General features: G+C 31.1%; 1 protein-coding gene and 1 long non-coding RNA gene across 3 annotated transcripts; both read right to left on the bottom strand.

Moving 5' to 3' along the window:
* Positions 1-2,542: 2,542 nt before the first annotated feature.
* LOC140985748 (uncharacterized) lies at positions 2,543-2,865 on the bottom strand. The gene is made up of 2 exons (XR_012176836.1): positions 2,647-2,865; positions 2,543-2,598 (listed from the first exon to the last, which is right to left on the bottom strand). It is a non-coding gene; the product is annotated as an uncharacterized lncRNA (long non-coding RNA).
* A 2,193-nt stretch (positions 2,866-5,058) lies between these two features.
* Positions 5,059-7,878, bottom strand: LOC140986512 (nudix hydrolase 18, mitochondrial-like). Of its 2 annotated transcripts, XR_012176946.1 has the most exons (6): positions 7,603-7,878; positions 6,016-6,133; positions 5,849-5,932; positions 5,600-5,725; positions 5,163-5,501; positions 5,059-5,114 (listed from the first exon to the last, which is right to left on the bottom strand). XR_012176946.1 is itself a non-coding variant. In XM_073454785.1 (5 exons), exons 1-5 carry the CDS (start codon positions 7,689-7,691, stop codon positions 5,346-5,348), a joined length of 573 nt encoding a protein of 190 aa, XP_073310886.1. In that variant the 5' UTR covers positions 7,692-7,878; the 3' UTR covers positions 5,059-5,345. The 2 variants fall into 2 exon arrangements, 1 of the variants encoding a protein (XP_073310886.1); XM_073454785.1 differs by having other exon boundaries at positions 5,059-5,501.
* Between the last annotated feature and the right edge of the window lie 6,426 nt (positions 7,879-14,304).

Raw genomic sequence — 14,304 nt, 5'->3', positions numbered from 1 at the left:
ATATTTGAATTGTTGTTTTAAAAAAAAAACCAAAACAAAAGTGTAATATTTGTATTATATAAGTGTAAATTTGGAAGAAAAAGTTGGTGTCCTTCCTAGGTGGTTAGTATTATGTTATCAACTTTAATAAAATAGAATATACTAGTTACCATGCCCAGACGATGCGTGTGTGTATATGCTTTTTTATCATTATCGATAGACTAAAGTGAAATTTGACAAATTATGTAGGGACTAAATTGATATTTGAATTGTTGTTTTAAAAAAAATAAAAATAAAAGTGTGTGTTGANTTTATAAGATTAAAATATGGAATCACATGACAATATATACAATTCCAGTCCTAAAAATAAAGAGCAAACTTATATTCATCAAATAACCTTTTATTCTTAGTAAAAAAATATATAATAATCCTTTGTCTCAATTTTTTTTTATTTAAAAATAACCCTTTATCCTGCCCCGGGTCCGGAGACAGGTTGTGTTAAGTATCAACGTGCTATAGATTTTCAGGGGCCCAAATTAAATCTCAAATATCAGACTACCGAGAGAAAATTTCATCTCATTAATAACCTATCAAAATAAAGTATTCAAGAAAAATTCGATTTCCTATTATTTCAGTGATTAAGTAGCTTCATTTTCTTCTCCGATAAAGAAATTATGGTTATGTTGAATTTGAAGGCTTAATGAAAGAAAATCAAACGAAGAAATTAAGAAAATCCGAAACAACTCGCAACGATTTCACCGGAAGATAAACATGTGCTACAAGAGCTGCCTAAATTTCCATGAAGCAAGGACACGGCAGTGGCGCATTTTCAGGGAACCTCTGCACCTGAAGTGCCGTCCAAGGGCTGCATGGAGGGTCGAGGCACCCCTGCGCCTGTGGCGTTGCCAAGAAGCTGCCTGGAATTCCCAAGCAGCAAGAGCAGTACAAGGGTGCTCTTATACCATATGTAAGATCGGTTGAAGTCTTTATAAGGGGTTAAATAAACATTTGATACACTTTTGTTTCTTGTAGTTAATTTAGCTGAGTTGACAACTAAACTATATATATTATTGAGAGTCGATTTCAGTTTACTAACAAATAAGGGTATAAAGCAGCTAAACTGAAAGATTAGAACAAATCAACAACAAGGTTGGTTAAGTGAATTGAAAGGTAAACTGAATGTGGAAAATGCTCAGGTATGTTTCTGAATGTTTAGAGACTCAAGCTCCTACGTCACGTCCTTCTTCTTTTTTGAAAGTCTCGTACTAGAAGACTTTGGATTATACAAGTGATTTGCAAGATCTCAGTTCAGTTTGGACTTAAACACTGCCAAATTGAAAATCTTAGTATATCTCTGCTGATAATAGACAGTATGAAAACTGCTATTCGAATGTAATAAATTACAATACGTCGATCTTAGCACTCAATGATGTTGAAATGATCAAATTCAATACTTTTTTAAAATTTACTTGATTGATTGAGTTTCATTCAGATGAAAGCTTGAATATTTAATTTTTTTTAGTAGTAATAATCTTTTTGTGATTCAGCTGAATTTCTTCTTTATATATAGTTTCTGAAATAAAATATTTGTTTCAAAGGAAAGTGTATGTTGGTTTTTTTTAATCTATGTCAATATATTTCTAACAATCATACACTGTTTCAACAAGTTTTGTATTGTACACTGTTGCAGTCAGTTTTGTTTGTTGGTGCAAACTGATTCTGATAAACTGAAACAGGGTAAACTGAAATCCTTGAAATTGAGTGAGGAAAACTGATAATTTGATAAGAACTATTTCAGTTTGAAACCGTATTAGTTTTGTTAGACTAGACCAGTTCATCTTAGGTCAGTTTTACCTTAATATTATTTGTTAACACCAAAACATAAAAAAATCTTGATTCAACGACACTCTTGCTCGAAAGTGTTGCAGAATTTCGTCCCTCATTTGACAGCTGGTGTAGCTCGAGAATTCTGAAGTTTTTGATGTAATTTGTTGTGATTTTTCACTAAACCAATACCTCTATTTATAGATTCTCTAAAAGTAAGCTAAAATGGTACATTTTCTCCCCTCTTTAATATTCATAAAATCAATTTTCATGGGCATCAATCAGCCTATTAAAATTTGAATGTAACATGTGTAAAATATACTTTCAAATTTCAATTTTAGGCTTTTGTACGTTTTAAATCATTTGAGCTCGAGTTCGGACTTCACAGAATTTGTATAAATAAAGTACCAAGAGTAGGAATTTGGAGACCCTTTTAAGTGTGTTTCGATCGAGTCATAATTGAAATCGACTTGACTTTAGTTGGAATTTGGAGACCCTTTTCCATTGAGTCACATTTGAAATCGTTACGTTTCAAATCGACTTGACTTATTTGGTTGAATTAAGTAAATTTCATGTGAATTTCAGATTTCTTATCATCTAAAATACATTGTTATCAAATAAAATCCTGTGACTTGACTTGCTAGCTACGGAGGGAAATAATATCAAGATGGAACGATAAAATAAATAGCTAGCAAATCACAGGAGTTGAGAATTTGAAATCAAATGAACAGAGACCCAATAATCCAAATGCGATCTTAGCTAACTAGCAAGGATAAATGGAAAGGGATTTTTGTACTAAGTGTTCGTGCATCGGTTTCATATAAAAGAAAAACATTGAAGCACATATTACAGAACATAGGTTTCAAGTTAAAAACTGAATATTCGACAAACTTAAGCTATACAATTAGACTTGAGAATTTAGAAAAAAAAAGGAGACGACGACTAGATTTCTGTTCCTAATTGTGCTTCTTGTTTTCTTCATACTCGACCAGATGGTTCGGTTTCTGTCTGGTGCTACTACTGCCACTATAAGTTAGATTTAGATTTCACACCACCCTGGTTAAATGAANGTATTATGTTATCAACTTTAATAAAATAGAATATACTAGTTACCATGCCCAGACGATGCGTGTGTGTATATGCTTTTTTATCATTATCGATAGACTAAAGTGAAATTTGACAAATTATGTAGGGACTAAATTGATATTTGAATTGTTGTTTTAAAAAAAATAAAAATAAAAGTGTGTGTTGAAATTTTAAAAAAAAAAGTGTAATATTAATATCATATAAGGATAAAATTGAAAGAAAAAGTTGGTGTCCTTCCTAAGTGGTTAGTATCATGTCATCAACTTTAATAAAATAGAATAGATAGAATACATGTAATTTTCATTGATGTAATAAGATTGTTTCTACATTTGCTATTTCTGTGATATGGAGACTTGTGTTCTTGAAAGTTTATTTTTTAATGTTTGACTGTGGATCTCCAGAATTTAAATTTCATTTTTTGCTTTTCTAAATTATATATAAAATCACTATCATTAATGTTTCATAATGTTTATTAAGAATAATTAAAAATGATAATTTGAATATNGCGTTGCCAAGAAGCTGCCTGGAATTCCCAAGCAGCAAGAGCAGTACAAGGGTGCTCTTATACCATATGTAAGATCGGTTGAAGTCTTTATAAGGGGTTAAATAAACATTTGATACACTTTTGTTTCTTGTAGTTAATTTAGCTGAGTTGACAACTAAACTATATATATTATTGAGAGTCGATTTCAGTTTACTAACAAATAAGGGTATAAAGCAGCTAAACTGAAAGATTAGAACAAATCAACAACAAGGTTGGTTAAGTGAATTGAAAGGTAAACTGAATGTGGAAAATGCTCAGGTATGTTTCTGAATGTTTAGAGACTCAAGCTCCTACGTCACGTCCTTCTTCTTTTTTGAAAGTCTCGTACTAGAAGACTTTGGATTATACAAGTGATTTGCAAGATCTCAGTTCAGTTTGGACTTAAACACTGCCAAATTGAAAATCTTAGTATATCTCTGCTGATAATAGACAGTATGAAAACTGCTATTCGAATGTAATAAATTACAATACGTCGATCTTAGCACTCAATGATGTTGAAATGATCAAATTCAATACTTTTTTAAAATTTACTTGATTGATTGAGTTTCATTCAGATGAAAGCTTGAATATTTAATTTTTTTTAGTAGTAATAATCTTTTTGTGATTCAGCTGAATTTCTTCTTTATATATAGTTTCTGAAATAAAATATTTGTTTCAAAGGAAAGTGTATGTTGGTTTTTTTTAATCTATGTCAATATATTTCTAACAATCATACACTGTTTCAACAAGTTTTGTATTGTACACTGTTGCAGTCAGTTTTGTTTGTTGGTGCAAACTGATTCTGATAAACTGAAACAGGGTAAACTGAAATCCTTGAAATTGAGTGAGGAAAACTGATAATTTGATAAGAACTATTTCAGTTTGAAACCGTATTAGTTTTGTTAGACTAGACCAGTTCATCTTAGGTCAGTTTTACCTTAATATTATTTGTTAACACCAAAACATAAAAAAATCTTGATTCAACGACACTCTTGCTCGAAAGTGTTGCAGAATTTCGTCCCTCATTTGACAGCTGGTGTAGCTCGAGAATTCTGAAGTTTTTGATGTAATTTGTTGTGATTTTTCACTAAACCAATACCTCTATTTATAGATTCTCTAAAAGTAAGCTAAAATGGTACATTTTCTCCCCTCTTTAATATTCATAAAATCAATTTTCATGGGCATCAATCAGCCTATTAAAATTTGAATGTAACATGTGTAAAATATACTTTCAAATTTCAATTTTAGGCTTTTGTACGTTTTAAATCATTTGAGCTCGAGTTCGGACTTCACAGAATTTGTATAAATAAAGTACCAAGAGTAGGAATTTGGAGACCCTTTTAAGTGTGTTTCGATCGAGTCATAATTGAAATCGACTTGACTTTAGTTGGAATTTGGAGACCCTTTTCCATTGAGTCACATTTGAAATCGTTACGTTTCAAATCGACTTGACTTATTTGGTTGAATTAAGTAAATTTCATGTGAATTTCAGATTTCTTATCATCTAAAATACATTGTTATCAAATAAAATCCTGTGACTTGACTTGCTAGCTACGGAGGGAAATAATATCAAGATGGAACGATAAAATAAATAGCTAGCAAATCACAGGAGTTGAGAATTTGAAATCAAATGAACAGAGACCCAATAATCCAAATGCGATCTTAGCTAACTAGCAAGGATAAATGGAAAGGGATTTTTGTACTAAGTGTTCGTGCATCGGTTTCATATAAAAGAAAAACATTGAAGCACATATTACAGAACATAGGTTTCAAGTTAAAAACTGAATATTCGACAAACTTAAGCTATACAATTAGACTTGAGAATTTAGAAAAAAAAAGGAGACGACGACTAGATTTCTGTTCCTAATTGTGCTTCTTGTTTTCTTCATACTCGACCAGATGGTTCGGTTTCTGTCTGGTGCTACTACTGCCACTATAAGTTAGATTTAGATTTCACACCACCCTGGTTAAATGAACCGTTGTCTGTTATATCCTCTTTAACCTGCGCTCTGAGGCGATCCACTAGTTTTTCTAAAGCTTCGGTCATCCACCAATATTGACAAACTTTTCTGGCTTCTCGTACACTAATCTGCCATATTTAAGACAACATATAATCAGAATTTAGACGAGGGAACGAGCAGATGGCCCTATATAAAAGTTTATGATAAGAGATTCGTAGAATGTTACCCATAATCTTTGACGGGAATCTTTCTCGGGCCAAAATTCGAGTTGCTCTTTCACAAGCAATGGAAACATGTGACACTCCGAGCAGTTGTTGTTCTTGTTCTTGATATTCCATTTACCCAAACTACACTGCATGAGCACATAGATGGTGTGAGGAGAGGTTCGAACGAACTTAGTAAAATCTCTAATTCAAGAAGTTATGATTCAATGTGTTGCATACAAATATTATGCAATGGGATTGTAAATTCTAACCTCAACATCACCTACTACTCCGGCTTCCTCCACCGTTTCACGCAGTGCTGCACTCTCAATCAATTCGTCGGTCTCCCAACCTCCCTAAAATTAGATGTATACTCACATTATAGATTTTCTTCAAATTAAACATTATCCGTACGTATCATAAAAATATATATATATACCTTTGGAAAGAGCATCCCTTTACCCTTTCTCTGTGATGTAATAACAAGAACTTCCAATTCTTCCTCGTCCACCTGAGATTTCCCATTGATGCCGCCTTTATATCGGTACGGAATACATCTGTACATAACATTAAAGTATATGGTGAGTCATTCTTTTGCACATGTGTATTGACAAATCAATCAGTTTAATGATCATTGAAACTCCAACAAAAACATACAGAAATATATGTAATGTTTCTGTAAAATAAGTTACGCCCATTACAGATAAAATACGCTCTGTATGTTTACAGTTTTTACTATAAAGCATAAACCAAGATGGAAAAGGGAGCAACTTAAAACGGGAATATCTCTGATTTCCGTTTCAGTTTCAAAATCGGAACTCGAACCAATGACTTATTTTACTCATTTCTGATTCCTAAAAAAAAAAAAACGAAAAAATAGAAACAAGTGAAACTCAATTGGAACCATATTGGACTAAAGGTGTAAACGAATCGAACTGGTTCGAGTACTTTTCAAGCCTACTTGAAAAATATTTGATTCATATTCAAATTCATCGAATTTCAGTCTAAGATGTTCAAAATTTTTTTAGCCAAATTTGAGCCCAAATTATCTTGTTCGATAGTTTGTGAGCCGCTCACGAGCTTTAAGATTCTATTAACATAATATAATTTTTTATTATATATTAAATAAATATATTCATGTCTTTGTTTTCGATCAGCTTGCGAATATATCCGAATATTTTGAGTCGAACTCGAATTTGAGCATTGATTCAAACCAAATTCGAGCAAAAAAATATTAAAGTTTTCAATCTTTCAATCAAACTCGAGTCCAAATATACCTAATTCAAACCTTAAAATTTTTTTTATATTTGGCTCGATTCAATTCGTTCACAACTTTATATAAGGCATGAAAAGCTAATGTTTATAATCTTTTTTAATATATAATAAATAAATAAATAATTACAAGTACCGCAGATCCTTTACCGACACTTAAATAAAAAAACATCAATAAATTTCAACTGAATAGTTTATTAGACCGAAACCAAAACCATAAAAAAAAACAGGAAACTAAATCGGAGCCATGTCTAACCAATTCGATTCTGGTTCCATACTAAGACCAAATCATTTCCAGATAGGAAACCATTGGTTTTAAAGTCATGATAAACCTAATTGCAGGCCACTGCAAATACGCGTTGGTTCGGCCCACACGGCCGGTGGGGCAGGCTAACACCAAACTCCAATCATTAATTAATTGATCGGAATAAAATATGAAATGGTTATCTATAGACAAAAATTGCATCCCAGAACCAACCATTAAACAGGCTGAAATTTCTCAGAAACTTTAATTACGATCGCCCCTATATTCAGTCAAAGCAAACCGGATCAAGAATTTCCCAGTAATTACACTCACGCCGACTAAAAATTAGCCATACACAACTATAGAACAAAAAGTGATGTATACTTACAGTAATTTCACATAATTTTATGCTTTGAAGTTAAATTAAACCCTTGTCATGCAACGTTGAAATACCATTATTCCCGAAAACAAAAGAAGTGGCAGTTTTGTGTGAAAGGGAGAGAGACGAACCCGACAACTTGGCGATGGCCATGAAAATTATAACGTTGCTTATGTCTTCCCGTACGAGAAACAAGACCAACTATGTTCTTCAATTCCATATCAGCAAAATTAATATCGAAAGATTGAGAAGATATGAATAAGGGGAAGTATGTCTTGAAGGTTCTTCTGCAGATAAATTTAAATATCGTGTTTTCAGACACGAGAACGAGATGACATCTCTAGCATTTATCAAGTTTTTCCGCTGCTATAACGGTTGGGGGAAATTATGACAGTTTACAAGAGGGCTTCACTAGAAACCACGGGTATTTATGGGAAACCTGAGGGTATTAAAAATCTGGATGTAACTTGTAGTTCATATGATTACACCACCACTTATCATATTCGAAACTCAATTGTAATAAATTTTATATTTTAACAAAAAATAAATATAAAAATAAAAAAAATTGGCAGTAGGATCGATGGACCAGATTAAGCCTCAATATATACTAATACACTGACACACACATTGCGTGCATGTACAATATTTTTAATAATTTATGTTTATATTTAAATGAGAATCAAAATGTAGTTATAAGAAATATTTAGTGATTACACTACCATTTTAATATATGAATTAAAAATATAAATAGAAAAAAGAAAAGGAAAAAAAGTCATAAGCAAGTATTGAACCTGCAACTTGATAATTAAGAAACAAAGATTCTATCCACTGAACTTCATGTGACTTGCATTAAAATTTTAACACTTTATTAATATATATAATTATTAAAATAGATCATGACATCAAAAATTAGTTATTCTAAATGTCTCAAACTTAATAATATAATATAGATAATATAGAGTCTATGTCATTGATCCGACGGTGAGGGGGATGGATAAGGACAATGCAATAGTTTGATTCAGAGTTCCATTTGTTTCCTAAGATTGTTTCTCAAATTTTGGAAATTTATCGAAGAGTGGAAGTTTATTTGGTTTAATTTACAAATTTCTCATTTCACAATGACTTGATGAGTGCGTCAAAATGAACCTTTGTTTATTTTGTACTTTGGTCCTATAAATTAGGTCAAATGTTTTTTTTTTCTTGAAATGTTTACGTGATATCGTCTGTGTATCTATTTTCTGGATGCCACTATTTACCGATCCAATAAAGCAAAATTTTGATAATTGTTAGTTAATTTTGGGTTCGAAAATTTCGATGTTTAAATATTGTTTCCATTTGCATATTATATTCTAAGTAAAACAAGATTTTGAAGCGGGCAAATCGATATAACTATGTTGGGTCAAGGCTTCACATGTTGATTCATTAAGACGGGGTGGCATTTATTTAAATAATTCAGTTAATATATTGTGTTGATTACTCTTTATTAATATTAATATATTCTCAAAATAATGGAGCTATAATAAATTAAGCCTAAAACCCGAATAAGTTTTACGATATATATATATATATATTAAAAAATATTATATATTGTCCTGTGATAGAATTAAAGTGGTGAAGAGTACGTGTCCATGACCCATCACTTGTGGACGGCTTTCGTAGCTTGAAGTTCGTTAACAATTTGTAGAAATTCACACCTTTTGCATTCACCGAAATATTATTATTATTATTACCTAATCTCGAAAAAAGATTATTATAATGATTTTATATAGGCCCATATTGCATCGGAATTCAAAAACTAACAGCCTGTATAAGACCTTTTTAAATTTATATATATAATACGTAAAATTACATAAATCTTTTAGGTAATTTTAAATTAAGAATGATAATCATACTTGTCACTCCCAATCTCGGGTTAATATGAGATATATTGGAAGTTGACATATATGTTAACGATCTAGAAAATAACGTTTGAACATATTATAAGAGGAGAAATAGTTTAGATCTCCAAATCTTACTCCTCAATTGCACGTATTTATACGCTATTGACTACAAGTCTTTTAAGATAAAGCCTCTAAACGTTAAATGACACTGACTATAATATTATAATTTGTCTCTATTATTGATGTTTAAGTTTTTATTCAAATTAATTACTCTGTTTTCACATGGATTTTGAACTTAATCATTGATGCTATTCTTGGTTTGTAATTTGTTCATTCATGTGGAAAAATATGTGGTGGAGCCTATTGTTCAATAAATTAATTAATAATATAATGTTTATTTCACAATCCATTAAATTTAAGTGTAAGGTACTGCAGTCTTTAGACGACACTGTATAATACAATTAAAAAATGTTATGGATAAAACATGGATGAGGAAGAAGAGATATGAGCCACAAGAGAGAAATTATGTACACGAGTGACTAGATATACTCAAGCTTCATGATGAGTATTTCACAAGCATTAGATACACACAATTCAAATAGATTTGTAGCTTTGAGCGTTGCTAGATGATCAAATCCTGATAATTGTGCGTTTCAAATTTTCTAAGCCGTATCACAATCAAGACAAAAACTTGTGTGAGACGGTCTCACGGATCGTATTTTGTGAGACGGATCTCTCATTTGGGTCATCCATGAAAAAAAGACTGGAGCCGTCAATACGACGGGCACAACCCGCCAATCCGTCTCTTGTGAAAGTTGTGAATTTTTTTATGCTAATCACTTTAGCTAACATGCAAAAACGTGAAATCAATCATTTATAATTTATTAATATTTTTTTTATAAAATTTCATGTATGATGATTAAATTCAATTAAATAAATATATTTTTAAATTTTCTATGGGTGGCCTGCTGGCTGACCCATCTAACCTGTAACCCAACTTGAGTTGGGTTGGGTTGAGTTGATGAATCCTCAACCCGCTAGGAGACGGGATTTAAGCGGGACAGTTTGATACTCTACAAAAGACAATTATTGTTCTCCAACACTCAAATTTCGAATATTTCCATAAACTTATAACTCACGATGTTTCTAATAGTTGCATAAGCTTATAACTAATGAGAATAACATCATTAAAATATCAAACGTTAGTTGTTCAACCAAAATTTATAATTGGTTGTAAGAATACTTTATCAAATGTTTATATTACAAAACTAAAACTTTTGATCTAAATTGCAAGAAACCCAAAACAAGTGAAACTGGGTGGTAATTTCCCTACAGGAAATGCCAAAATAGATGCAAATATTAAATGATTATGGGCATTTATTTAATTTGATTTATGTCTTTGAACCGGTCCAATCCATACCACAATAGTCTGAAACCGCATAAAAATCCCGCCCACCCTTGCAGAAAACTCGTTACTCTCTTTTGGACTCTTAGGTCTTCCTCAATTTGTATTTTCCACCGCAACCGAACAATTAACCTTTAAAGCAATTTAATAGAAATTACATTGACATTGACGTGTGATATTAGTTCATAGAAAAAATTTCGTTAAGACAACATTTGGATCGATGAATTTGAATTTGAATTTGAATTTGAAACTCATACAATGACTCCAAAATTAATTTGTACAATTTGAAATCAATTACCGAGTAAATTTTTTCGAATAAAACTGATAAATTTGTTGTTATAAATTTTAAATATTTAAATTCAAATCCATCCGTTGAAATACAGCTTAAAAATAGTTAATGACATAAGGTAATGGAATATTGCAGTCGATTTGTCGCCATTACCCATGATGATTTGTCGCCATTAGTTACGATGATGTGATGTACGAGAAGATGCCATAGGAAAATATGATTATTATATAGATTAGTTTAAAGGTAAATATGATTATTGTATAGATTAGTTTTTTTAAAATATATATATATATAAAATTAAGTTTCATTTTAAGATAACGAGATTTTTGGGTTCAATCCCATAATAGCACATAGATCACATAAAGTGAGAGAGCATCGTTTTAATTATATTTACGAGAATACTAAAATAATCGAGGTTACATAAAGTTTGGTTTGATTTAAAAAAATTTGGATTAAAATTAAATTTGAAGTTTTATTTTTGTGAAAAAAATGAGATGTTTATTAAAAAAAAGTTTAACATTTTCCATCCCTTGTTTTTTATATAAAGATCACGATCAGCCGCTGCAACTACCATATAATGTTCATTAATATCTTTCTCGTTTTTCCGACTTTAAGTTCACAATTTATCGAAAACCTGTCAGACCGTAAAATTTTTGTCATTCGAGCGCTGGTAGGATCTTTTGAAATACTTTTATTTTAAGTTTTCTTATGTACTGTTGACTTGCAATATCCTCATGAAAAATCTCAAATTCGACAATTTGAAGTGTTGTTGGGAATTGAACTCGAGCGAATTTGAACAAGTTTTAATTTTTTAGAGCCAAACTCGAGTTAAAAGTATTGTGTTTGATATTTTGTTAGCCTTATTATTATTATTTTTTTTAATATAGGAAACAGTTCGAATATCTTGCGAATATGTTCGAATATTTCGAGCCAAACTCGAACTCTAATTTCATTTCGAGCCAAATTCGATCTAAAATAATTTTTTTGACTTTAGAATCGATTTCAAATTCAAATATACAAACGGTCGAACTTAAGACATAATTTTTATTTATTAATATTCGACTATATTCGATTTTTTTACACTTTACCCATGCTAAAGACAAAAGGAAAAAAACATCTTGTGTTGAAATATTATTTAAAAATGTGTTAAATATTTGTGTTGAAAATGTGAATGTTGAATGTTGAAAATTAGGTAAAATTAGGTGTTGAATATTGAAAATTAGTGTGTGATGATGTAGGTAATGATGTATTTTATTTTTGGATTATTTGTAAAAATTTTCTATAAATAGATCTCTCATTTGTGAAGAAAATCACAATTGAGTTGAGAGAAAAATATTATAAAGTGTGTAGTGTGATAATTTTGAGATTTTGAGATTTTTACTTTTTTACCGTAAATTTTTACTTTTTCACAACACGTTATCAGCACGAAGCTCTAAAAGTCCTCCATATTTTTCCAAGCTCCGAACAGAAGAAAAAGGTAACAAAAGTAATAATATTTATTTTACTGTTATTTATTTATTGTTTATATATGTAATATATAATATAATGTTATTGTTAGAAATAATAAAAATAATTTTTTCAAAAACTTGTTATAAATCCTGGGAGGATGTTAAGACGACATCCCACACTCCCGGTAAGGGATACGACAAGTATAAAAGCCTATAAGGTTTTTTAAACAAAATAACTTATGACACCTAATTATAATAATGTGATATGATATACATAATTATTTAAATATGACTAATATTATATACACCATATTATTACCATAAAATTATACAAATACATACATTTATTTTCTTATACACCAACGGTAATAAACGGTAACAAAACGGCTAGTTTTTGCTCTATAAATACAATCTCACAAATACATTCAATCACTCCAACTTTCTCTTCTTCTCTAAAAATTATTCTTCATCAAATTTTCGAAGAAAAAAAGAAGATGGCTTTCACGAGGTTATTTTTAATTATTTTGGTTATCATACTCACCAGTCTTGTATTTATCGGAGAATATCCTCCTCGTGTGTTTTCTTTATTTTTACGAATACTTGTACTTGTTGTTTATCCATTACTTTGTATTGCAATATTCATTAACTAATAAAATGCATCGTAATTTTTAGTACCACCATGGCAAACTTGGCAAAGCTCGAATTCATCGCTCTTGATATTACTGGGAAAAACTATATGCCATGGACTCTTGATGTAGAAATGCATCTTGAGTCATTGGGTCTAAGCGAGACCATTAAAGAAAATGGTATATCTTCATCACAAGAAAAAGCAAAAGCTATAATATTTTTACGACGACACCTTGATGAAGGTTTAAAATGTGAATATCTCATCGAAAAAGATCCCATGGCTCTGTGGAAAGGATTAAAAGAGAGATTTGAACATATAAGGGAAGTTATACTTCCGACCGCCCGTGATGAATGGAATATGTTAAGATTCCAAGACTTTAAAAAAGTCAGTGATTACAATTCAGCGATGTATAGAATAATCTCGCAGTTAAAATTTTGTGGACATGAGGTTACAGAATCGGAAATGCTTGAAAAAACATTTTCCACGTTTCACGCATCAAATATAACACTACAGCAACAATATAGAGTGCGTGGATTTGCGAGATATTCTGAACTCATCGCCTGTCTTCTTGTGGCGGAAAAGAACAACGAGCTATTAATGAGAAATCATCAGTCCCGACCCACTGGATCAACAGCATTTCCAGAAGTAAATGCTGTAAGCAAAAATGAATTTAAACCTGGAAACCAAAATCAAAGTTACAGACAAGATTTTGGTCGAGGACAAAATCGAGGTCGTGGTCGTGGTCGTGGACGTGGACGTGGACGTGGAAGTGGTCGTGGTCGTGGACGCGGCCGTGGTTTTGAAAATAATCGAGATAGTTATTTCTATAACTCATCTCAAAAGAACGTCCCAAACCACCCACCGAAAAGGCATCAAGAGAATATGAGTGTTAATGAGAATCACTCAAAAAGATTTGAAAGTTCTTGTTTCAGATGTGGTACTCCAGGACATTGGTCCCGTATTTGTCGAGCCCCTGAGCACCTTTGTAAACTTTATAAAGAATCAATAAAGGGGAAAGAAAAGGAGACCAACTTTACTGAACACAGTGAACCTTTGAGTGGTTCAACTCATTTTGATGCTGGAGATTTTCTGATTGATTTCTCAGATAATGATCAATTTGATGGTGGAATAAATATGTAAAATATTTTATTTTTTATGTATTCGTATGATAATGTTTTATAGT

Source organism: Primulina huaijiensis, chromosome 10 (assembly GCF_012295235.1).
Source record: "Primulina huaijiensis isolate GDHJ02 chromosome 10, ASM1229523v2, whole genome shotgun sequence".
NCBI classification, from domain to species: Eukaryota; Viridiplantae; Streptophyta; class Magnoliopsida; order Lamiales; family Gesneriaceae; genus Primulina; species Primulina huaijiensis.
Note: the sequence above shows the minus strand (reverse complement) of the source record. Positions and strands in the feature narration are given on the sequence as shown.